At 33.2% G+C, this 27,143-nt stretch overlaps 1 protein-coding gene across 3 annotated transcripts; it reads left to right on the top strand.

The window, feature by feature from the left end:
- Positions 1-4,069: 4,069 nt before the first annotated feature.
- LOC126723733 (F-box protein At5g49610-like) lies at positions 4,070-25,007 on the top strand. 3 transcript variants are annotated; one of them, XM_050427523.1, is made up of 2 exons: positions 4,070-4,141; positions 23,421-25,007. In XM_050427523.1, exon 2 carries the CDS (start codon positions 23,455-23,457, stop codon positions 24,697-24,699), a length of 1,245 nt encoding a protein of 414 aa, XP_050283480.1. In that variant the 5' UTR covers positions 4,070-4,141; positions 23,421-23,454; the 3' UTR covers positions 24,700-25,007. The 3 variants fall into 3 exon arrangements, with proteins under 3 accessions (XP_050283480.1, XP_050283481.1, XP_050283479.1); XM_050427524.1 differs by lacking the exon at positions 4,070-4,141 and adding an exon at positions 5,465-5,572 and having other exon boundaries at positions 23,529-25,007; XM_050427522.1 differs by lacking the exon at positions 4,070-4,141 and adding an exon at positions 21,025-21,190.
- Positions 25,008-27,143: the final 2,136 nt, after the last annotated feature.

Raw genomic sequence — 27,143 nt, 5'->3', positions numbered from 1 at the left:
TACACACCAAATAAATGCATTTAATTATCTGAATGGTATATATCAAGTAATTACTGTATACAACATCCATAGCTCTGGAGGGGGACACCATAGTCATGAAGTAAACCTAATGGCCAGAACATGTTGTTGTGGAAAGTGGCAAAATCGAAAGATCCCTTGTTCACATGCAATTAAAGCTCTTCAGCACTTGGAGCAAGATGCGACTACATATATTGACCCATGTTATAGTTTGGAGAACATTATTCGCACCTACTCACATGCATTTGTGGTGCTAAAGTCAGAGTCATTGTGGAGGGACGTGGACGGTTCATATGCAATTATCTGTTTATCCTACTACTTATGCCATGCATGCTAGTGTAAACATTGTCATAATAGCAATCAAACCCATTACCCACCATGTTTACAACAAATACATACATCAAAATTTGATTCTCTCTGACTCTCACAGTTCAATTTGGTTATCTTAGTCCAATGCTAAAAGATTGAAACAGCCAAACCTCTCTAAATCTTATCAATGGTAATGTCTTTAATTATCTAAGTGTAACCTTTATGTAAGGGTGTGCAACAGTTAACCAATCTAACTTAACCCAACTAATGGGCATGACTATGCATTCAAAGCTAGTAATATCATTGACAAATTTAGAATTTTAGAAATGGAAAGAAAAAAAAATCAATATAATGTAAAAGGATAAGAAGAGAATATTCAGTAGGTGGTCGGTTTTAATTTTACCTTGCCTTCCCAAACAGCGCACGATCGATGTTCTTTTACAAACCTTAACACCGAATCCTCAATGAGACCAGGACCGAACTCATCAGGGATCTGAGCAGGAATAGCAGCCATACTACACGAAGTTTAGGGAGTCAAGAGTAATATAAGCACATGTTAAATTGACAAGGATCTCAATGTATAGCTTAATTTCTTGCACAAACGACAAGTATGACAATCAACTACAGGGAATAAACATACATATAAAAAACTCAATATGCTGCCAAAAACTCAATATGAGCTAAATTAAGCCTTCTACATTTCTCCATTTTCATTCAAATGTGTTCTGAGGAGTTAGAGCAATGCTCTGACAAATCAGAACATTACAGTTTTTTGGTTTTCATAACAATCTGTATTTAAAAACACTTCATAGAAAGGAGAAAGTAAAATGGTAATTGTTGGAAAATCTGGTTTTGTATCTCATACAAAACACACAACAGAAGCAACAATCACAGATCTACTTCAATCATGAAAGATAACATGTAACTATGAATTCTAGAATAATGAATAGAAAGCGTACCTTGATGCAGTGAATTTCAAAACTATGACTTGAGAATACCTTTAATCTTCATCTCAATTTCACATGGTGTCCAAGATGTGTGGTCTCTCAATCAGTCCTTTGTACATAGACTATCAAAGAAAAATCCTTCTTTTTCTCCTTATAGAAAAAAAATTGATTTCTTTTCTTTTCATCATACGTACATTCAAACTACATTAGTAGTTTCTTTATTTAATAACTCTTATTAAATAAAGATTGATTATCTAATTAGGTTAGCCTTTTGGGCCTACCCAATTGGATTTTTGTTTGTGGCTTGAGATGGGACCAAAGGGAATAAATAAGACTCTAGCTCCAATAGGCCTTAGGCTTTTCTGTCAACTCTTGACAAGTCCAAAGTTACCATTAATTATATTCAATACCACTATAAGAATATAATTGCACTCTAGGCCTTATTAATAAATTATATCCTAAGACTTTATTATACATACAACCCCTTCATTAAAATATTCGTAGTAATACAAAGTCATGAGTGTTGACTGCCACTTTGAAAATTACTACATCTTAATTCTTGAGTACCTGGTTTAATCCTTAATGTTATTCATCATATATTTATGAAATCCAATTTCATAAATATATACTTTAGTAACTCCTTACTAAAGTGGTTGGGCCCAACATTTTGAATAACCAAACCCATTAAACTTATCTTAAGGGAATATTTTATATCTCCGTTAAGAGATTATGAATTTTATTTTGAGAATATATGTTCCATCAATACTAAATGTGGCTGCCCAACATACTGAGGTTTTGATCGTGTCTTATAAATCTCACTCTTGATATATCAAAACAACCTACACCTCATGATCAGGTCCATTATTCTCTCAGGATTTAGAGTTGATGTAAATAGAAGTCATGAGATTTATTATTCAGTTGACAATCGTTACGAGAATAATAAATCTCACAACGGTCCAGTTCAATATGTCTTAACTCTTAAAACATATCAATATATCAACTAGAAGTCTCCACTTCCATGATCAAGACAAATTATCTTAGTTGATATGTTATAGTCTTCGCAGATGAAATGCCCAATTTCATCACCGACTACAAAATAAAATTCTGAGTTTACAAAGAACTTGTGATTTATATCTTTCTGTGACTTTTCACATAAATCACATACTATACATCTCATGGACTAAGATAATGTCCCATTAGTTCATAAATAGTCTCATATAATTAAACAACTTAATTATTTATGACATGCCAATAAATTGGATTTTAGGACATAAACCCCAACAGTAATGTGGATAGAGTCTAGGAAGGGGAACAGAAAAAAGAAGAGTATGTTTAAACTTTAAAGGTGCTGCTATGTACATTTTAATAAATTTTGCAAAGATTGCAAAATTTTCAAAATTACACTTAAGACTTGATTTCCAAATAATATTTTAAAAATTGGAAATTATTTTTTATACACTTAAATCATGTTTTGAAAACACAATCTAAAGACTAAATGTGGTATCATGTTTTTAATGAGTTTAGTAGTTATTGATTTAGGTGGGTGTAACATTAAATAATTTTTCATAGATTTTCAAAATTTGCACTGAACTTTTATGTGGATATACAAGTTAAGTGCAACATTTGAAATTTATAAATTTTGTGTTTTACATTTAAATAGTGTTTTGGAAAAATGAGTTTAGTGTAAATTTTGAAACATAAACTTTCAAAATTTGCAGTAAACTTTCAAGGCAAATGTGTTTACACTAGACTTGTGCCAAGAGCCTTAGTAGTTTAATTGGTATCTTTTAGTGTTTATAATGAAGATATTTAGGATCCAGATTTTTTTCACCCTCAACTTTCGATATATTTAAAAAGAAATTATGTTTTCAAACACAATATTAATGCAAACATATAATTCTGTTCACTGTTTGTGTTGCTATCAAGTACAATGCATGCCAATAGAAAATCATCCATTACCAATAAACCTAGAAAAAAGGAGTAATCAAAGCAAACCCATATATGATGCTATCAGTTGCAAGGAATAGAGAGAGAGTCCTTACTTTTGTCTACGGGAGAAAGGCTGAGCGAGGCAGAGATGGAGCGACGGTGCAAGAGGGGGCGACAGTGACGGAGCGACGGAGTGGAGGGGGCAACAGTGACGGAGCAGAGGGGCGACGGCAACAAAGTGAGAGGGCAGGAGAGGGAATGAGACTAAGAGCAACGGACGACGACGGAGCAAGAGGGAATGAGACTAAGAGCGACGGAGCGAGAGGGAATGAGAGTGAGAGACGGAGCGAGAGGGAATGAGAGTGAGAGTGAGAGTGAGAGAGAGACTGAGAGTGGGAGGGAATGAGAGTGAGAGACTGTTGTGAGTGTGTTTTGAAAGTTTTTTGAGTACGATCTGTGTTAGGACAGGTGGAGGGCTGAAAAGAAATCAAGTCCAATGGACTCGATTTCTATGTACAAAAACCGAGTCTAGTGGACTCGATTTCTATGTACAAAAACCAAGTTCAGAGGACTCAATTTTTATGTACAAAAACCGAGTCCATCGGACTCGATTTCTATGTACAAAAATCGAGTCCAGTGAACTCGATTTCTGGGTGTACGTGGACACTTTGTCCACCTCAGTTGCTGGCAAAATAGGAAACTCGAGTACAATATACTCGATTTATAACCCGAAAATCAAGTCCTCTGGACTCGAATTGTTAGAAACCAAATATGTTTGAAACGTTGCCTAACTAATAATATAGTTTGGGTTTTATAGTTTTTTTTTTTAAAATCCATCGCTGAATCTAAAAACCAGTTTGGTCGGCGTACGATGATGTTTTATTTTCCACTCTCCGGGAAAACATAGACTATGATCAGTCTCTCTGCTATTTAGAAAGGTAAAAAAAAAAACTCTCTGTTTCATCTGATTTTTATTATCAGAACTATCATCTTTCTCTCTCTGAATGATTCTTTGATGTGATGCAAAAACCATACAGGTAGTAAAGGTAGCTTCTTTTGTATTGTTTGAATTTATATTCATTAATCTTCATGCTCTGTTTGGTTGCTGAGACACAGAAATTTGGTATTTAATTGAGAGAAATCAATTTTATTGTCACAAGAGGAGGATTATGTTATGATTGTCACGGTTTTATGGAATCCCTTTTCATCCTATTTGTTTTTCAAAACTTTTGAGCTAGTAAAGATAGCTTCTACTTCTTCTTCTCCCTTTTTTTTTTTTTTTTTGGAATTTATATAGATTAATCTTCTTGCTCTGTTTGGTTGCTAAAGAGAAGTTTGGAATTTAAAATGAGAGAAATCAACTTTAAGAGAGGACTATGTTGTGATTGTTTTTTTCTCTTGCATTTTTAAAATCTTTTGAGAAGTTAGGAATGAAAATTTTCATTATTTGGGTTCTCAAAGACAACTTTATAAAAGAATTTAATATTTTTGATCAATGAAATATTGAGTTTTTTGAGGGTTGGGAGAAATTCGATTTTGGTTCTTTTTCTTTTTCAAATGCACACTATTCACAAATTGTGGAGAAGTTTGATTCATGTAACTTTTTATTTAACCTATCGAAACCTTCATGTAACTCATCCAACCAATGAATAACTATACCCCGGTTCTTCTACTCTATCATAGCAAAACTTGCCTTTCCCTCCCTCCAAGCAGCATCGCCATTGATCTTAATCCAGCCCCCAGGTGACACCACTCTTCTTCCTTATCGCTTACTATACTATACTTATCATTTGCATTCTTAGGGCAAAACTTGCCCATAAAAGCCTTAATTTTCCTAGGGAATTCAAGAGGGTCCAACTTTACTTTTTTACATAGCTTCAAACTATGCATCGTCCATACTTTGTACAGAGAAGCATTATGGGAACATGCTTGTTTACAATAATAAATTTTTCCTGTTAAATTTGTCTATGAAATGTGTTTTATCCCTTTTATGTGACCCATATCATATAATGGCATCTAGAGAATAAATAAAACACTCCATATGTCTTCCATTTTGCTTCTTCAATTCGAGCCAAATATCAATATAGTACAAAAGTGGACTCTATTTACAGGCCTTGAAAACTGTATTAGTTGGGATATTAGTTTGGGCCTCTGTTATTTTGTAACAATTTGGTGTCACTGCAGATTTATGAAGTGACTATCTCTGTTATGACTTGGGTTTATACTTTGTAGCAGTACTTTCTTGTTTGTATCGTTTGCAGCTTGTTATGACTTGGGTTTTTGTTCATAAGGAAAATGGAAGTCATTTTTTCAAATCAAGATTTAGCAATGGAAATTTTAAGTCGCTTGTCAGCTAAGAACCTTTTAAGGTGCAAGTGTGTCTCCAAGAGCTGTAAGAGCCTTATATCTGATTCGTCCTTTGTGCGCATTCACCATCAGAGGTCAAGATGCATTTCGGGACTCCTTGTTCAAGAGTTTAAGGAGTATGGGGGGAATGTTTCTGGAGGTGATTTTTTCCTTTACGCTAGAGTTAATCGTGAATTGGGCATATAAAACTGGATGGATAAAAGTTTCCCTGAATCCACTTCTGTCATTATGGCTTCATGTGATGGACTCATCTGTTATAGAAGTCGTCGAACTAGGCATGTGGAAGTGCCGGAGAAAGTTGTTTGGAACCCAATGACCCAGGAACGGTTTACATTGAGACCCACTGACTGTCATGTTGGTGACATCTTTGAATTGGCTTTCTACCCATTTGGTTCTTCTGCAAAGATGATCCCCTGTTTTAAAGTGGTCAGCATTCAGCATCCAAAACATGACCCAAATTCCTAGTCCTTTGTGATCTACTCATCGGAGACAGGGAAATGGAAAACTTCCCTTGAAGTTTGCTATAGCAAGGATGAGCTTTACGAGAAACAAACATATTTATGTTAATGGAAGGTTTTACTGGTTGACGAGCAATCAGAACATTATCACTTTTGAGGTGGATGAGGAGTTATCTGGAGTCATTACAGTACCAGGTCCTAAGTGGTCCGATGGAGATGTAAGACTGGCTTGACGTGGGGATTCAGATGGGTATCGTCATTATGCGTGTATAGATATGTCTAAACTTAGGGTCTGGATGTTAACAGACCCTTGCAAGCCTACTTGGGTTCTTAAGCACCATATAAATATAGATCAATTTGGTGAATAATCAAGGGATCATTATATCCACCGTGTATGGACCTCTCGTGAAATGATTGGGGATTATTTTGCAGTGGACACTCAAACTTTCCATGATGAAGTTGTGTATATGACTATACGAGGTAGGTTATGCTCGTACGACTTCAAAACTGGAAGGCTACAATCCTTCTTTTATGGTTTTTACCTAAAGCATCACGCTAAAGTTCCGGCAACTGTGCTCCCATATTTACTGACCTTCGCAACAATTGGCATTCCCTGGTTGAAACAGAACTCTTGTAGTGCTTCTATTTCTTTTGCTTCAACATCTTTTAATTACGAAGAAAGACTTAGAGAAAACAAGGAAGACCTAGAACAAAATTGAAAGAACCCTTAAGGTCGCCACATTTTTAAACTACTGCTCATTGAAATAGTAGTTAGTGCATTTATGTAAATTGGTAAGCTTGGAACGGTCAATTTCATTGGCCTAAGTTTTTATTTGACATGTCTCCAAGGGGGATGCTGTTTTCCTGTGATACTAATTTCTTTTTCTTTTTTTTTTCTTTTTTTTTTCTTGTATTGGTTGCTAAGATTATATGGGATTTGTTAAACTTTTGGTTTCCAAGTAATCAGGACTCTTAATTTAACCAATTGATAGAGAATGTGCATATTGCTGTGCATGTTTGTTGCAGATCAATTGTAACAAATTTTTTATATCGTTACTGTTTTCATTTTCCTAGTTAAAATGTGATTTTTTGTTGTTTTCTTTTTTCTAGTTGAATTAGGATTCTGCATTGTTTTTCTTTTCCTAGTTGAAGTAGAAGTTTTTTATTTCTTTTACTTAAAAGGAGTAGGAGAAAATCTATTAAAATTGATCCAAAGGTGCATCCACTTTATAATCAGTTGCAAAACCTCAAAACCCAAACGTTTCACCAAAGCCAATCACCAATTGCGAATTCCTTAAACGAGAGCTCTCGAGAATCCTATCATGAATGAGAAACAAAGCCTCCTAAGCTGGCAAGAATGCCGGCATTCTTCAGTATTATTACACATTGTTTTCCAATTTTCTTAGTGCTTCAGAGCTAGGGTTTCCAAAATCTTGGTTCTATTTGGTTTTTGTGTTCTTCAAATTTTTTTTTTCAGCTTATTTTTTTTCTTTTTTTCTTTTTCTTTTGTGTGTGTGTTTTTAATGTTTGTAATTATGTATATGAATGTTAAATGGGTGGATGGGATGGGTTTGCGAGGTGTCTTTTCTTTTTATAAGTAAGGTGTATCATAAGCCCAAATTCTCTAATCTCTATAACTATAAATGGTGGTTTGGTTGGATACTTTTTAAGTGTGGGAAAGGTATTAGACAAGGGGCTCTTTTTTCCCTATCCTTTTATCCTTGAAATTGAGGCTTTTATTAATATAACGAGATCCAGAGTTAGTGAATCTCAGAACTTTCCATCCCAACGTGTAGGGCAGTGAATTACTTATTTGACCTTTATAGGTGGTGTTATACTATTTGTAGTTGCTGATCTACCTTTAAAACAACTGATAAATGATATCCCGAAAGAGATAATGGTCTCTCTAGCTAGATTTTTTATAACTGGGAACAAGAGCGGGGTATTTTGTGCTACTGTAACTCCTGATCTCCAGCGACAAATCCTTTTTGTTCAGCCATTCAAAGCAGGAAACCTCCCAATCATATTTCTTGAAAGACCTCTTTATCACTAGAAAGCCTAGCTCAAAGGAATGCAATCCCCTAACCGAGAAGATCACTACTAGACTTAACTCTTGGATTGCAATCCTTTTTCATAGGCAAACTCCTAATTCACTCGATGCTCCATAGCGCCCAGATGTATTGGTCAAGTATGCTCATTCAATGTTCCCTAAGTGGGATCAAATATGCACTCAGAAAATGGATGGTTTGGTGCTTAAATGGGTGGAATATTGGAATATTACAGTACTTATAAGCCAAATATTGAATATGTTCACTCAAGCTGGTCTCTTGGGGGTAGCATTGATCCATGAGGTGCTGTTGAAGGCAACTCGCTAAATGTCTCTAGATAGTGAAGGTCCCCAAGAGTGACATTGGGTTGGAGGAAATTATTGAAACTTAGGGAAGTGGCTAAACAGTTCCTATGCTATAAAGTTTTGAGATGAAAGAGCCCCCCCCCCTTTTTTTTGTGTGGCTAGACAGATGGCATCTTTGATGGTATTTTGTATCAAATTTATGGACATAGAATAGTCTTACATACAGCAAATGCAAATGCCATTGAGGTTAAGTTAGTTTAGTTAATGTTTTGAAGAATAAGGATTGAATCTGGAAGCCAACAAGATCTGAAAACCTAGTTAGAATCCAGGGCAAGCTGAATCTGCTGAAGGAAAAGGAAAAGGACAATGTAATAAATCTTCCTTGAATCTGCATTTTTCATATTTTGTTCGATACCTGTTTTCACTGTTTATGAACTTGTTTTTAATGAAGACGAATCCATCTGGAAGTTAAGGGGTTCAGGTTTTAGAAGTTTCAAGGAGTTCAATCTAGCTTTGTTAGCAAAATTGGCATGAGATGATGTTCTTGGAAATAAGGGTAGCCAGTTTATAAGCCAAATGAGAACCGTAAACAAGGTCACTTATAAATGGCTTGGAGAGGAGTGTGAGGGGTTTCAATCTAGTGTAATTTTAAGTAATATTACACAATCCAATATATTTTTAATTATATATGAATTTTGATAAATTCATTAAGGTATTACATTATCTTTGTATATTCTTCATAATTACATAATTTAAAGATGATCAAAAATCAATAACCATATCATCAATCAATTGTTTAAATTAGGGTTGTCCATCCAATCCGACGACCCGACCCACCCGAAGGTTCCGATCGGATCCAACCTGAAAACCGGCCGACCCAATCAAGTCACCGGTCGACAGTGGGTCATTTGTTCCAAAAACCGACTCCGGCAGGTCAGTCTCGGTTTTCATCCCAAAAAACCGAAAAAACCCGATCCGACCAATGTACTAAGAAATTTTAGCAAAAAATTTCTAGATTCCGGCAAAAATTTCTAGATTCTGGTGAAATTTACCAGAATCCGGCAAAATTTTCCAGATTCCGGCCTCAAACTTCCAGATTCTGACTTCAAATTTTTAGATTCTAGTAACAAATTTTTATATTTCGGCGACTTATCAAGTAGATCTAGTGATATTTCAACCAAATCTAGGGAAATCTCACCGAATCTAGTGAGATCTCACCAGATTCAGTTAGATCTCCGTCGGATTTGGCGTTTTTTCACCTGAAATAAACTATTTTGGCTGTATTTTTACCATGGATGATTCCGACCGAACCGACTGTGTTTCTAACGCAAAACCGACCACGCCGATCCGACTCCCTCGCCGGTCGGCGGCGGGTCAGGATTTTCTCAACTTGATTTTATTGGGTCGGTCTCGGGTTGGGCACAAACCCGACCCGGACCGACCCATGGACACCCCTAGTTTAAATTCAAGTTTTTGTTGGTTAAAATAATACACAAAAGATGAGCTTATGGATTGAATGGTAAATTACATCTGATTATAATGAAAATTGGCATGAATATTAAGAACATATAAAACATGTAATTCAATGGTTTGATTTTCAAAATATGAAGGGTGTGTCTGAATACCGCTTATTTGCTGAAAACTGAAAACACTGTAGTAAAATAATTTTTAAATGTGTAAATAGTGCTGTGGGACCCAAATTTATATTGAAATTTGTGTTTAGATGACTTTTGTGGGTCCATGATCAGTGCCATGGGACTCACATTTTTTCAGCAAAACATAAAAACGCCAGTCATAAACACTATCCAAATGTGTACGAATTTAATAACAAGTTATTAGGTGATGTAATATTATTTAGAGTTATATTAGGTGTAATTTGATCCCAAACTATATATATATATATATATATATATATATATATAGTCCATATTGATAATTTACATCTCAAACTGCAATTTTGATAAGCGTTAGCCAAACACTCCATTTAAAAATAAAATAAAATAAATACTTTTTAATCACTTTTACCAAATAGGCAAATACTATGCTCTAAAAAAAAAATAAAAATAAAAAAACAAAAACAAAACAAAACAAAACAAAACACCAAAAAAACCAATTTCATACTGTATTTTTTAAGAACGACACTCCAATATATCTAAACTTATGGTTTGGATATTAATTAACAATTACAAGCTTAATTAGATTCTTAAAGCTTAACTGAATTTAAAGCTGTTTGTGAATTCCAATTAGCTCAGTTAATAAAGTTTTTTTGTTCTCAAATAAGAGATCTAAGTTTGATTTCCACCTATACTAAAAAACCAATTGGTGTCTTAATCAAAAAAAATTTAAGTTATTTTAAAGAACATGCAATAATGGATTAAATCATTATGTATCTGTCAATATATCTAAACTTATGGTTTTGATATTAATTGAAAATTGCAAGCTTAATTGGGTTCTCAAGCCCTAACTGAATTTAAAGTTGTTCTATGATCGAAGAGTATATAATGGATCAAATTAATGAATATAAAATATATTTTATTTTAAATTATTATACAAATCTCATTTTAAATTTTATCATTAGCAATAATTTTTGGTCTCGATGAAAATTAGTCCTAATATCCAGTATCCACTATATCATTTTTATAAAGCCTTCAAGGAGTCCTAACTAAGAAGGCGTATGTTTGAACAAGGAGAATCTGCGTTCAAATCCGTCCTCTTCAACCTGTTGTAACAATTAAAAAAATTTAAAAAGTAAATAACTTCCAAACATGTAATATGAGATTTATTTATTTTTTATTATTATTTTTTGAAGAAATTTAATATGGGATTTTTCCTCAAAAAAAAAAAAAATATGGGATTTTTATTTAACCAATGTTAAAATATTATTTTAGTCTCTAAGTTTTACTAAAAGTTTTTTTTTTCCTTTTTTTGTCCAAAAACTTTAACAAGTTCATTTTTTGCCCTTAAACTATAGAAAAGTTCATTTTTTATTCCTAAACTATTGAAAATATTTCACTTTCATCCTTAAACTTAAAAAAAAAAATAAAAAAAATAAAATAAAATAAAATCACCTCTAAACTATTAAATGTTTTCTTTCATTACAAGTTTTGTCTCAAAACAATTGATAAAAACTATTTACAAAGTTTAAAGAGGGAATTTTTTTTTTTTTTTCAAAGTCTCAAGATGAATAACTAATTTTGCTAAAGTTTATTTACCAAAAATAATATTTTACCCTTTTAATATCTCAAACTATTAAATAATATTGAGATTTATTTATTTTTTATCATTATTTTTAACTCATCCTCTTCTTTTGTGTGTGTGTGTTATGAAACCAAAGTTTAGAAAAATTCAATTACAATCAAAATTGAAATTTTCTTTTGTTAGCTTTCCATATAGATTAAATTATATAGATTTTTGTTATTATTTTTTCTCTGAACTAATAGACATAATTTTTAAACTATTTCTATTCAGATTTTTTTTTTGGCAAATATATTAAATGTAACAAATTGTAATTGAGCTGAACGATTTCATGCACCTATCTCCATTCAATTTAGGAGATACTATTTGACCAATATATTATTTTATTTTGTGTTTTATTTAGTAGAATTTCACAGACAATAATTGTGAATTACTATTGTATATGTAGTATCCAATAGTAATTTATAAAATTATATATGTAATGAGAAACTTGGTGTAGCTAATATCATAAAAATTGCAAGAAAAAAAATATTTTAGTACCTCCAAATGTCCTGACTAAACTATTTCCTCTATGTTTAATAAGCGAAATTAACATAATATATATAAAGTTAAAACTTAGAGAAAATCCAATTAGATTCTAAATTGGATCTAATTGTTGTATAATTTTGCCACGTGTCCTATTTATTTTTATTTTTTTGTTCTATGTGAGTTAATGTTGTGCAAAAGACGAAGAGTCTAATTAATATAAATAAACTATAGAAAGCCCAATAAAACAAAATAAACTCCATAGTTAGTAAAATACAGTGCGTGTTTATTACGATAAGTATACGGACGGATATAATTCGGCATTTTTACATTTCAAAAATTCGGCAGAAAAATACAGAAATGGAGAAATAACGGTACGTGTATAGTACGTGTATAATATGTTTATTATTAAAAAAATCGCCATTTAAAATATGGAAACATTTGTCATAGAACAATACTATATCCACAATATTTTCACAATAATTTTACAACAAATCCTAGATGGCAAGCTATTAGTGATATTAATGGTGACTCAAATTAGAACCATTAATAACTTATCACTTAAAATTTGTTATGAAATTACTATGGACGAAGCATTACTTTGTCAAATACTTTCTTTTTAAAATTTATTTATGAAAATATACTTCTTTTTAAATAAATACAATAATTTTTATATTGCATAAGATTCTCACCAATTTAATTTTAAATAATCTATTTAATATAAAAACTGTTTTTTTTTTTAGAAATAAACACACACAAGGGATTCAATAGACGTTAATAGAAACATTATTAAGTAATAATTAATATTCATTCAAAAGCTAATAATTGAATTATTAGCTATCATTTATTGCAATTTTTTAGGAATTGTTTAATTGCTTATTGCTATATTTTAGGAATTGTAACAAAGGATACGTGTTTCACTCTTTTAAGGCTATTTCTTAGGAATTGTTTAATCATTTATTGTTGTAGTTGACTTCAACTTTATCTCTTTAGTATTTTAAAGCCCGTATGTTTCCGCAGTTTATAACTTTTGTGCATTACAAACGGGAATGAAACTCTCATTCCAAAATAAGCGTAATTTACTAATTTACCATATAGTTGGAAACAAATCGGCAAACGGGAGTTTTATTAATTGTTATGTACGTATGCGTATTTTACGTGTAAGATACGCGTAATTACCAACTAGATTAAACTCATGTGTATATCCAAAAAAAAAAAAAAAAAAGAAAGAAAGAAAGAAGTAAAACTTATGTGTATATATATATATATATATATATATATATATATATATATATATGGCGGCCAAAATGGGTAAATACCCAAATTTTGAAAAATATGTAACAAAATGCCCTTTTCAAACTATTTTGCAAACTATCCCTTTTTCGAAACTCAATTTTATGAATATTATATCTATATCGAATTTGATTTCCTTATGATCAAGTTTTGTGTGATTTCTGCCACGACAAAAGTCATTGATGTGGTGTTCTCGATTAAAAAAAAAAAAAAAAAAAAAACATGGAACTCAATTTATAGTGGCTCGGTTTACTTGGTGGTGTTTGGGTTTCCTTTATTTTTTGTGATGGCTGGGTTTCCTTGGTGGTGGCCTTGATCTAGGTTGGTTGACCTCAATGATTGCTGATGGTGGTGCTTAGGCTAGGTTTCAATGGTTGCTGATTGTGGTGGGTGGTTGGTTGTTGTGTGGGTTTGCTGGCTATATGGTGAGTTTCGGTGTTACTGTGGTAGTGGTTGCAGGCTGTGTGGGTTTACTGGTTGTGTGGGTTTGTTGGAGAAAATGAGAAAAAACCACATCCAATAAAGTAATTTTTATTGCTAATTCAACATGGAATTGTTTCAATTTTTTTTTTTTTTTTTTTTTTATCATTGACAAAAAAACCCATCAACATTTTTGTAATAGAGAAATAATAGAACTCAAAGATTTGTTTGTTTACAACAAACTCAGAGAGTCGATTGTGTACAATAATTTGAGATTGTTCTTGTGCTATCTTTCATGTATATGAGGATGGCTTCCAGCATGGACGGAGCTACATATGGACTTGGGGGGCCCCCTCCATATTTTTTTAATAAAAAAATATTAATATATTAATAGGTACTAATTTTAGCATTTTTTTAATAAAATTACACTTTGCCCCCCTTAACAGGGTCATTCTACGGTACCCCCTCTTTTTTTAGGGGGGTACGGTACCCACACAAATCATGACCATATATTTGGTGGAGTTTTAATCTTGACGGTTCATTTTATTTTAAAGGGTTACAGGTTACTGGTAGAGTAGGTTAGATATATAAACCCAAAATAAAATTCAGATTGTTCCATTCACGCCGTTCTCTCTATCCTTCTCTGAGTTTCTTGCCGATTGCTTCTTCAGTTCTTCTCAAAAAACCAGATTGATTCTTCTTGTGTTCTTTTTGTCATTCTCCTTTAGCACCTCTTCGACTTACTATCCAATGAAGGTTTCTTGAGATGATCATAATATCTTTGATATTGTTAAAGGTAAGGATCAAACGATGAAACCTAGTTTCATTGCCATTGTTTTGTATCCCTTTTTCTTTGTTGGTTTTTCAGGGCTACCCATTTGAAAAGGTAGATATATGCAATTATTTCAAAGGATTAATGTCGATTTTTCTATGGGTATGGGGTGGGTGGGTGTGGTGGGCGGTGGGGGAGGAATCTTTATTCTCCATGATTTGTTATATGAGTTGATTAATAGTATCAATATTCATTTGTCATGTTTTATTTATTTATTTTTTATTATTATTGTAAACTTTCACATATAAGAGTGTGTGGGTTTCTAGTGTTTGTGTCTGTTTGTTCTTTTGAAGTAGCATGTGTATGTGGGTTTGTGTTGTTTCATTGCTTTGCCAGATTAGACCACTTAGTGAATATCCAAAGTAAGCATTTGTTAGTTAAACTCACGAGCAAGAAAGAGCTTTATGGGTTGGTTCTTATAAATTTGATTGTGCTAGTATTTGAAATGAAATTAGGAGCAGAGGTATATGGAATGGTGGCATTTACTGTAGTTTAACTTAGCCATTCCCAAACATTCATTTGTTGGTTGGATAGTTATTCTTAGTAAGCTTTCAACCAAAGCTAGAATTTTGCAACGGGGTCTTCCAAGTTCCAGTGGATGGTTTGTGTGTTTTCTACAGCTCTGGCATTTGAGTTCAGGGACCATTTATTTTTTGGTTCTTCTTTTACCAAGAGGGTCTAGGAAATTACAATTAACTTGTTTCTAGTATATTTTGCTAAGACTGATTGGCAGGATATTACGAGTAAGGGGGAAATAATCTTAAAGGAAAAGGCTTAAGAACAACCCTTTGCAAACTAGCTTTGTGGGCTACTGTTTATCATGTATAGAAGCAAAGAAATTCTATTATATTTTCTGGGAAGGTATACACCGAAGATCAACTTATTTGCATTATAAAGAAGGATGTTCAAGGGAGACTAGAGAGCAAACTTTGCAGTTGTGACTCAATGCTTAATCATATCCTTTGCTATTAATGGGGACTCAAATTTGAAATGCATACTACATTATCAAACTAGTAACTAATCTATCCTATGATGGAGAATTATTGAAAGCTTGGTATTGCTGGATATCTTGTGGTGCTCTATTATTGTTGAAGCCTGGAGGATCTATTGTTTCACTACTCAATTGTGACATGTTGATGTTGTGTTAAAAAGTTGTAATATCTTGATGATGTTAATGTATAAATTTTGTTGTAGATTGTGTTTTAGGAGTGGCCAGTTTTAGCTTGATTTGTTGAGATCATGGCACACTGTTAAGGGGTGTAAGCAGTCATAACCTACTGTTTTGTTGTAGTGGGTCTATTATAAACTTTTTTTTACAGAGGCCAGTCTTAGTTTTGCTATGGCTTGGTTGTTTTGCCTTGTATTTTGGTTGATTTCTTAGTCAATAAAAAACTCATTAATTCATCAATAAAACTGAAAAAGGAGGTGGTGATACAAGACAAGGACAAGAGAAGTTGAATGATTAAGAGAAGAAAAAATTATCACAAAAAGGCCAAGGAATTAGAGGTCATATATACTGGTATGTTTCAAATGATGGTATGTGAAAATGAGGAAAATATAAGCTTCCTAATTGAATTGAATGAGAATTCTTCAAAGAAGCAGTGACGAAGAAAGCGGACTTGGATTTTTGTTTGATGTTCTCGTTATAGGGTACTTTGTAATTTTTTTTTCAAAAAAAAAAAAAAAAGAATTGAAATTTGTGTTACATAAGGCCTATAAATTTTGTTTGATGTTTTGAATCTCAAAACATCACAGGAGTAACTTGATGATGACACATATTTTGAGTGCTAGTATGTTCTTTTAAATTTTGTGTAAAAGACACATATTTTGGATACTTTATCGTCTCTCTTGATATATAACTTTTTTGCAGTTAAGAACTTTGAAATAAATTTTGTAGTTTGAGATTTTAAATGTTCTGAAAAAACTCATGCATTAGGGTTCTCTCTTTCTATTGAAATAAAACATTTTAGTTGTCAATAGTTGGCAAGACATTTTTTTAGTTGGTTATGATGACAAATTTTTATTTATCATATTGTCAATTGGATTATCAATGGCCTTTTCATTACCTTATGTATTTATTAAAAAATCTTACTAAAATTAAAATGTAAAAAGTTTAAGAAAATAATAATTGGAAAAAATACTTTATTTAGACATCCAAACAATGGAATTTCAAACCCTTCATTGTATAAAAAGACCCAAACAAGGAATCTAAAAATCAATAGATTTCAAATCAAGGTTTTTAAATCCATTAATTTTAAAATCAATGGGTTTCAAATCAAGCAAATAGAGTGGTTGTATAAAATTTGTATTGTCATTTTGGTCTTGCAAATAGAGGTTTCAGGAGGTATTTTGGTCATTTTTATATTTCAAGGATCTTTCGGTCATTTTTAAGGTTTCAAGTATATTTCGGTAATTATTTAGGTTTTGGGGGCATAACCGTAATTTTTTAGGTTCTAAGCGTATTTCAATAATTTTTTAGGTTTCAAGGTGTGGGAACACTTCCCGCATTAAGCAGCTTTTGTCCGCTTTGGAGAGCCAGTCCCTCACGGTTTTGTCACGAAGGGGTGGGAGCTCAGGATTTTCACCCTTTGGGCTTGACACCCGAGTCCCACATCGCCTAGGGTGATGTGGGACTCGGGTGTCAAGCCCAAAGGGTGAAAATCCTGAGCTCCCACCCCTTCGTGACAAAACCGTGAGGGATTGGCCCCCCAAAGCAAACAAAAGCTGCTTAATGCGAGAAGTGTTCCCACACAAGGGTATTTCAATAATTTTTTTAGGTTTCTAGGGTATTATGGTCATTTTTTAGGTTAAAAGGGCATTTTAGTCTTTATCTTAGATTTCAGGGTTATTTAAGTCATTTTCTAGGTTTCAAGGTCATTTGGTCATTTTTTAGGTTCTATGGGTATTTTGATAATTTTTTAGGATCTATGGATCTTTTAATCATTTTTTAGGTTTTAGGATCATTTTGGTCATTTTCTCGGTTATAAGGGTATTTTAGTCTTTTATTTAGGTTTTGGAGGTATTTCAAATGTGAGTAAAAATAAGAGAACAATCGAATATGGCAAAAGTACGATCAGAAGTAATGTTGGTACTGCCCAATATAATAATAGAACTGTCAAATTTGAGAATAAAAAATAGGGTACCACTGAATGTGAAGAAAATAGAATCAGATGCGATGTTGGTACTGCTTAATGTGATAGTGGAACCATCAAATGTGAAAAAAAAAGTAAGGGAACCACCAAATGTGAGAAAAGAACTGTCACATGTGATATTGGAACTGCAAAATGTGAAGATGGAACTGTCAAGTGTGAGAAAAAAGTAAGAGAACCACCTAATGTGACAAAAGAATAGTCACATGTGATGTTGAAACTGTATAATGTGAGGATGAAACCGTCAAATTTGAGAAAAAAAGTAAGGGAACCACCAAATGTGAGAAAATAATTGTCACATATGATGTTGGAACTGCACAATGTGAAGTTAGAGTCGTCAAATGTGAGAAAAAAAAATAAGGGAATCACCAAATGTGAGAAAAGAACTGTCACATGTAATGTTGGAACTACACAATGTGAGAATGAAATCGTCAAATGTGAGAAAAAAAATAAGGGAACCACCAAATGTGAGAAAAGAACTATCACATGTGATGTTGGAACTGCACAATGTGAGGATGGAACTATCAAGTGTGAGAAAAAAGTAAGGGAACCACCAAATGTGAAAAAAGAACTGTCATATGTGATGTTGGAAATGCAAAATGTGAAGATGGAACCGTCAAGTGTGAGAAAAAAGTAAGGGAACCACCCAATGTGACAAAAGAACTGTCACATGTGATGTTGAAACTGCACAATATGAGGATGGAATCGTCAAATGTGAAAAAAAAAGTAAGAAAACCACCAAATGTGACAAAAGAACTGTCACATGTGATAATAGAACTGCATAATGTAAGGATGAAATTGTTAGATGTGAGAAAAAAGTAAGGGAACCACCGAATGTGAGAAAATAACTATCACATGTGATGTTGGAACTGCATAATGTGAGAATGAAATCATCAAATGTGAAAAAAAAAAAAAAAAAAAAAAGTAAGAGAACCACCAAATGTGAGAAAAAACTGTCACATGTGATGTTAGAACTGCAAAATGTGAAGATGGAACCATCGAGTGTGAAAAAAAAGTAAGGGAACTACCAAATGTGAGAAAAGATGTGTCACTGTGATGTTGGAATTGTACAATGTGAGGATGGAACCATCAAATGTGAGAAAAAAATAAGGGAACCACGAAATGTGAGAAAAGAATTATCACATATGATGTTGGAACTGCACAATGTGAAGATAGAACCATTAACTGTGAAAAAAAAGTAAGGGAACCACCCAATGTGACAAAAGAACTGTCGCATGTAATGTTAGAACCGCACAATGTGAGGATGGAACCGTTAAATGTGAGCAAAAAAAAGTAAGGGAGCCACCAAATGTGAGAAAAGAACTGTCACATGTAATGTTGGAACTGCACAATGTGAGAATGAAACAGTTAAATGTGAGAAAAAAAAGTAAGGAAACTACTAGATGTGAGAAAAGAACTGTCACATGTGATGTTAGAACTGCACAATGTGAGGATGAAACTGTCAAATGTGAGAAAAAAGTAACCTGATATAGCAGGTTACCTACTAGTAGGTACCGTACCCCCCCTTTTTTTTTTGGGGTACTGTAGAATTACCCCCCTTAACAATGTCATCAATTCTTTTAAGAGTAATATTATTACCACAAACTTTTTTACAACATTTTTAGAAACTATTGTGGTAGCAAATTATTATTAGTTCGTACACTTGCATCACTTTTTACTTACCAATAATCATTTACTACATTAGCAATTTGTAAAAATTTTGTAGTTTTAGCATTTTCTACCTTTTAAAGGCCATAAAAAATTAATAGATTAAATCTAAAACAAAATATACAAGCCTAAAAAAATAAGTTCAACAACAAAAATTACCAATGATAAAGCTAACAAAAATTATACCCAATCAACCTATTTTACTCAAAACAAACAACATGATGCTTTAGAAAGTTTTAAACAAAAATCTATAGTGGTTAAGTAGCAAAGTCAAATGCTAGAGTCATCGCACATAGCAAGCAATAGAGCCGCCTCTCATAACTCCAAGTTCTTGCTCCGTCCCTAACTTCCAGAGAATTAGTAGTCCACCATCGCCATAGCCAGCAACCCTAGTGGCCGCAATACAATAGCCCAATGTCTTTCAAAGTTATTCTTTTTGTTTTTAGGGAAACCACCATTAACCATTAGTTTAACCACAATTAGGTGAATTTATAAGTTTTAATTGAGGTAGTACATTTTAGGCCTTTCCTCTTTCCCTTGCATCAGTGTGAGAATCTAAGAAACAGAAAGAAAGATCAATACTAGCCTAAGGTACTACTGCACAAAACTACTAGACCATTGCTCTTAGTATTGATCTCTTTTAAATTTTTTTTATCAAAGAACTTGAGGTTACATATATCAAGTTGTATTTCAAAAAGAAATGGTACCGAACTCGATTTTTCTAAAAATGAGTTCTTCAGAAAAGCCGCATTAGCGACATCCACCATGGCACAAAGCACATGGAATTTGATTTTAATGATATACAGTTTAGAAAAACTCAATTTTGCCAAAATTGAGTTTCAAAACAACAACATTTTGCTACATAGTTTTTTTTTTTTTTTTAAATGACATTTTCCTACATATTTTTGAAAATAGTGGTATGTTTGGATGACATAATTAGGGCATTTAAATTTGGATTTGAATTTGAGTGATTAAAATCTAAATAACTTGTTTAAAAAGTTTTAAAAAAATGTCAAGAATTTGGATTTGACAAATCCATCAAGAATTTTAAACCTTTAAAATGCTTGATTTTAAAATAACTCCTAAAATCAATAGATTTGAAATCCTTTGATTTCAAATCTATTAATTTCAAATCCATATCCAAGTTCTCAAAGGATTTCAAATCTATTAATTTCAAATCCATATCCAAGTACTCAAATGCATCATAGGGTTACTTATCCATTTTAGCCTTTTTATAGTTTAAAAATATGTAACTTTTACAATAGGTATAATTTTTTCTTTTTAAAAAAAAAACATTAAATATAATTCAAATCATATATATTTATAATTGTACCGTATACTGATACTAAACTAGTGGGTGAGATATAAAGTTGAGGATCAAACCATTTATTATTATTATTATTATTTTTAACTTATCAAATTTTTACATCTCACAATCACAAGTCAAAAGTCACAAGTCACAACTCACAACTCACAGCTCACAGGTACTATCGTAATAATCACATGAATGCATGGAACCCGAAAAGTACTAACTCGAGTTAAGTTATAACTCACCACAAAACACTTATAACTTATCACCGAATCTAGAAACCATCGAAGTTAAACACTTTTCACTAAGTACATATCGCCGAATCTAAAAACCAGTTTGGTCGGCGTACGATGATGTTTTATTTTCCACACTCTCCGGAAAACATAGTCTATGATCGGTCTCTCTGCTATTTAAAAAGGTAAAAAAAAAACTCTGTTTCATCTGATTTTTATTATCAGAACTTTCATCTTTCTCTTTCTGAATGATTCTTTGATGTGATGCAAAAACCACACAGGTAGTAAAGGTAGCTTCTTTTGTATTGTTTGAATTTATATTGATTAATCTTCATGCTCTGTTTGGCTGAGACACAGAAATTTGGAATTTAATTGAGAGAAATCAATTTTACTGTCACAAGAGGAGGACTATGTTATGATTGTCACAATTTTATGGAATCCCTTTTAATCCTATTTGTTTTTCAATACTTTTGAGACGTTTAGGCCTCTGAATTTCATGCTTTGTGTTTTCTAAGACAAAACTATATTTTGGAGAATTTAATGCTGTGGCTGTGCAAAGGCCTATTTTACTGAGTTTAGAAAGGAATTTGAGGGACTAAAAAAGGCTAGAAACTGAGAGCATTAGCGTGGGAAGATCAGTTGTCTATTTATGTGATGTAAGTGTAGAATTTGAGATAGAGGATGGGGTTGTAGTTATAAGAGAGGAGGCACATATTTCTTTTAATACATTTTTTTAAATAAAAAGATAAGCTTTAAAATATTTTTGCAGGTACTTATAAGAAAAAAAAAAAAAAAAAAAAAAAATCTATCTTAAGTAGTAAAGATAGATTCTTTTTTTCTTTTCTTTTTTTTTTGGGGAATTTATATAGATTAATCTTCTTGCTCTGTTTGGTTGCTGAGAGAGAAGTTTGGAATTTAAAATGAGAGAAATCAACTTTAAGAGAGGACCATGTTAATGTTGGTTTTTTTTTCCTTGCATTTTAAGAATCTTTTGAGAAATTAGGACTCAGAATTTTCATGATTTTGGTTTTCAAAGACAACTTTATTAAAGAATTTAATATTTTTGATCAATGAAATATTGAGTTTTTTGAGGTTTGGGAGAAATTTGATTATGGTTCTTTTTCTTTTTCAACTGCACACTATTCACAAATTGTGCAGAAATTCAATTCCCAGCTCTTCTTAGCTCTTTTCAATCAAAAATCAAAGGTTTTTTTTTTTTCCTATTGAAACCACATACTTTTTAATAGCAAAAAACCTTCATGTAACTCACCCAACCACTTTTGAGTTTTTATTAAAAAAAAAACTTCATAACCCTTTTCTGTAACTGTTCTAAATCCACCACTAGCAGACATAGACAAAAATTCCAAATTTTCCTACATCAATTTTAACTATATGAATAACTGAGTGTGAAAATCTGGTAGGAGGATATGGTCTAGTTTGGATATCTGCCTATATGGTGAGTAATTTCTACTTCTTTGATGTGGCTGTTTGGACTTAGAGAGAAAGGAACTCACGCATATTTGAAGATAAAGAATGTTTGATGAATCAACTTAAGTCACAGTTGGTAGGCACTTTATCTGATATACTTTCAAGCTTTCTTTTCTTTTCTTGTTTTTAGGGTTCTGTAGTACACTGCCTGTATACTTGGACCTATTGTTTTCCTCTCTCCTCTTCAATAAAATTTTATTTTACTGATAAAAAAAAACATCAGATACAAAAGATGGGAGAGATTCAGGAACCGAAATGGCAGAAAAATTTTAGTTCAAACAAAACCTGGCATCCTTGCACTCCTTCTTACACTTCTAATATAGTTAATATTCTGATCTAGTTCCGAACCTACCAATTTTCTTGTGTTGTGCCTTTCCCTTCCTCCAAACAGCATTGATATTGAACTTAATCCAGCCCCAGGGGACTCTTCTTCCTTATCCCTTACTATACTATACTTATCATTTGTGTTCTTTGGGCAAAACTTGCCATAGCTGCCTTAATTTTCCTTTGGAATTCCAAAGGGTCCAACTTTACTTTTTAACAGAGTTTCTAGCTATGCATCCTCCATACTTTGTAGAAACAGAGAAGCATTATGGGAAACTGATTGAATACAATAATAACTTATCCCGGTCAAATATGTCTATGAAATGTTTTTTATGTGACCCTTAACATATAATGGAATTTGGAGAATAAATTAAACACTCCAAATGTCTTCCACTCTGCTTCTTCAATTGGAGTCAAATGTCAATGTAGGACAAAAATGAACTGTATTTACAGGTCTTGAAAACTGTACTAACTGGGACATTAGTTTGGACCTCTGTTATATTGTTACAATTTGGTGTCACTGCAGATTTTTGAAGTGATTATCTCTGTTATGACTTGGGTTTATACTTTATAGTAATACTTTCTTGTTTGTATCATTTGCAGCATGTTATAACTTGGGTTTTTGTTCATAAGAAAAATGGAAGTCATTTTTTCAAACCAAGATTTAGCAATGGAAATTTTAAGTCGCTTGTCAGCTAAGAACCTTTTAAGGTGCAAGTGTGTCTCCAAGAGATGGATGGGCCTTATATCTGATCCATCCTTTGTGCGTATTCACCATCAGAGGTCAAGATGCATTTTGGGACTCCTTGTTCAAGAGTTTAAGGAGTATGGGGGGAATTTTCGTGGAGATGATTATTTCCTTTACACTAGTGTTAATGGTGAATTGGGCATTTTTAAATTGATGGATGAAAGTTTCCCTCAACCGACTTCTGTCATTATGGCTTCATGTGATGGACTCATCTGTTATAGAAGTCGTCGGACTAGGGATGTAGAGGTGCTGGACATAGTTGTTTGGAACCCAATGACCCAGGAACGGTTAACCTTGAGACCCACTGACTGTCATGTTGGTAGCATCTTTGGATTGGCTTTCTACCCATTTGGTTCTTCCACAAAGATGATCCCTTGCTTTAAAGTGGTCAGCATTCAGCGTCCAAAACATGACCAAAATTCCTACTCCTTTGTGATCTACTCATCGGAGACTGGGAAATGGAAAACTTCCCTTGAAGTTTGCTATTGCAAGGATGAGCTTCACAAGAACAAACATATTTATGTTAATGGAAGGTTTTACTGGTTGACAAGCAATCAGAACATTATCACTTTTGAGGTGGATGAGGAGTTATCTGGAGTCATTACAGTGCCAGGTTCTAAGTGGTTGGATGGAGGTGCAAGATTGGCTTGCCTTGGGGATTCAGATGGGTATCTTCATTATGTGTGTATAGATATGTCTGAACTTAGGGTCTGGATGTTAACAGATCCTTGCAAGCCCATTTGGGTTCTTAAGCACCATATAAATATAGATCAATTTGGTGAAGAATCAAGGGATCATTATATCCATCGTGTACGGCACTCTCCTGAAATGATTGGGGATTCGTTTGTAGTGGATGCTCAAACTTTCCATGATGAAGTTGTGTATTTGTCTATACGAGGTAGGTTATGTTCGTACGATTTCAAAACTGGAAGGCTAAGATTCTTCTTTAATGGTTCGTACCTGAGGCACATGACTAAAGTTCAGGCTACTGTGCTCCCATATACACCAACCTTGGCAACAATTGGCATTCCCTGGTTGAAACAGAATTCTGGTAGTGCTTCTATTTCTTTTGCTTCAACATCTTTTAATTACCAAGGAAGACCTAGAAAAAAATTGAAAACAAGGAAGACCTAGAGAAAAATTGAAAGAACCCTTTAAGGTCACCACATTTTTAAACCGCTGCTCATTGAAATGGAAGTAGTCAGTGCATTTATATAAATTAGTAAGCATGGACCGGTCAATTTCATTGGCCTAAGTTTATTTTTGACATGGCCCCATGGGGGATGCTGTTTGCCTGCGGTACTAACTTCTACTTATTTATTTCTTCTTGTATTGGTTGCTAAGATTATATGGGATTTGTTGAACTTTTGGTTTCCATGTAATTTTGATCATTGACTTCTAATTTTTAACCAATTGATAGAGCATGAGCATATTGCTTTGCATATTTGTTGCAGATCAATTGTAAGAAATTTTTTGCATCTTTACTGTTTTCATTTTCCTAGTCAAAATGAGATTTTGTGTTTTTTATTTTTATTTTTTTATTATTATAGTTGAATTTGGATTTTACGATCTTTCCCTTTTTCTAGTTGAATTAGGATTCTGTGTTGTTTGTCTTTTCCTAGTTGAAGTAGAATTTCGTTATTTGTTTTCTTAAAGGAATAGGAGAAAATATCTACATCCTCTTTTGGGAGTGATGGACCTGATGGATTCAGGTTCTTTTTATTATTATTTAATTTACTGGTTAGTTGTGCAACAAAATGTGTGCTTGGCAGTGACTTCCTAATGGATTTCTTGGAGAAGAAAATTCCACTGTGATCAATTTGATCCCCAATGTTGAGAACCCGTCAAGAGTTGATGATTACAGACATATATCATGTTGCAATGTGCAACATAAGTGTATTTCCAAAATCCTTGCTAATAGACTCTATGGCTGCTAGAATGAAATAATTAACACCGACTAATTTTTTTTTAATCATATTAACTCTGACAAAAACTTTGTCAAGGGGATGGGTATCTCTGAAAACATCCTGCTTGCTCATAAGTTGGTGAGGGTCACTGAAAATTTAGGGGTGGTAAAATTGATCCAAAAGTGCAACAGCTTCATAACTGATTGTGAATTCTCAAAACCCTAACGTTTCACCAAAGCCAATCACCAATTACAAATTCCTTAAGTGAGAGCTCTCAGGGATCCTATGATGAATGAGAAACAAAGCCTCCTGAGCCAGCAAGAACTCCAACATTCTTCCACATTACCACACATTGTTTTCCAATTTCTTAGTGCTTCAGAGCTAGGGTTTTTGGAATCTTGGTTTCATCTGTTCTTTGTGTTCTTCAAATTAACACCGACTAATTTTTTTTTAATCATATTAACTCTGACAAAAACTTTGTCAAGGGGATGGGTATCTCTGAAAACATCCTGCTTGCTCATAAGTTGGTGAGGGTCACTGAAAATTTAGGGGTGGTAAAATTGATCCAAAAGTGCAACAGCTTCATAACTGATTGTGAATTCTCAAAACCCTAACGTTTCACCAAAGCCAATCACCAATTACAAATTCCTTAAGTGAGAGCTCTCAGGGATCCTATGATGAATGAGAAACAAAGCCTCCTGAGCCAGCAAGAACTCCAACATTCTTCCACATTACCACACATTGTTTTCCAATTTCTTAGTGCTTCAGAGCTAGGGTTTTTGGAATCTTGGTTTCATCTGTTCTTTGTGTTCTTCAAAAAAAATTTTTTTTTTTCTCAGTGTTTGTTTCTTGGTAATTTATAAGTTTTTAGCATTTGTAATTATGTTTGTGAATGAATGTTAAATGGGTGGGTTGCGTGGGTTGGGTGGGATGGGTTTGTGATGTATTTTTTCTTTTGATATATAAGGTTTATCTTTCTTTTTTCTTTTCTTTTTTTCCTATACTGGTCAAGAATGTTCATGCAGTGCTCCCTCAGCCTTCAGTGGGATCAAATATGCACTCAAAATGGAAGGTTTGGGGCCTAAAGGGGTGGAAAATTGGAATATGGCTGTACTCATAAACCACATACTGAATATGTCCACTCAAGCTGGTTTCTTGTGGGTAGCATAGGTCCATGAAGTGTTGTTGAAGGGCAACTTGGTAAATAGGACATATGATCAACAAGAGCAAGGTAGGTGCAACGGGGCTTAACAGGGGACTGTGCTTGTCTTTTATGTAGGAGGGGTTATAGAGAGGAGTCACTTGTTCTTTGAGTGCTCTATACAAAGATTATTTAGAAGCATGTAGTGGGACTTGCCCGGTGAATTATTTCCCTACTAAATAGGATGGTATGGCCTGCTTGGGTGTCAAAAATCTCGAGGGAGAAAGTTTTATTGCCTCCCTTTGCAAAGTGACATTGTGGGCTTCAGTATATCATCTGTGGCTCCCAAAAAAACTACAGAATTTATGGAGGAGATATAAAAAAAAAGGGGGGGGAGCAAATTGTTAAGAACACTAAAAAAGTTGTCAAACTCTTTAGATTTAGGAAAGAAACACGTAAATTCATACAAATAACCATTTCACCAACTCTTTAGATTTATCTCAAAATTTGTCCCAGTTTTTATTTGATGT

The sequence above is a fragment of the Quercus robur genome, chromosome 4, assembly GCF_932294415.1.
Source record: "Quercus robur chromosome 4, dhQueRobu3.1, whole genome shotgun sequence".
Classification (NCBI taxonomy): Eukaryota; Viridiplantae; Streptophyta; class Magnoliopsida; order Fagales; family Fagaceae; genus Quercus; species Quercus robur.
This window is presented reverse-complemented; position numbering and strand designations above follow the sequence as displayed.

What these genes read in the sequence shown, in the direction of transcription:
- LOC126723733 (XM_050427523.1), top strand. Translation starts at nt 23,455, where the DNA reads ATGGAAGTCATTTTTTCAAACCAAGATTTAGCAATGGAAATTTTAAGT.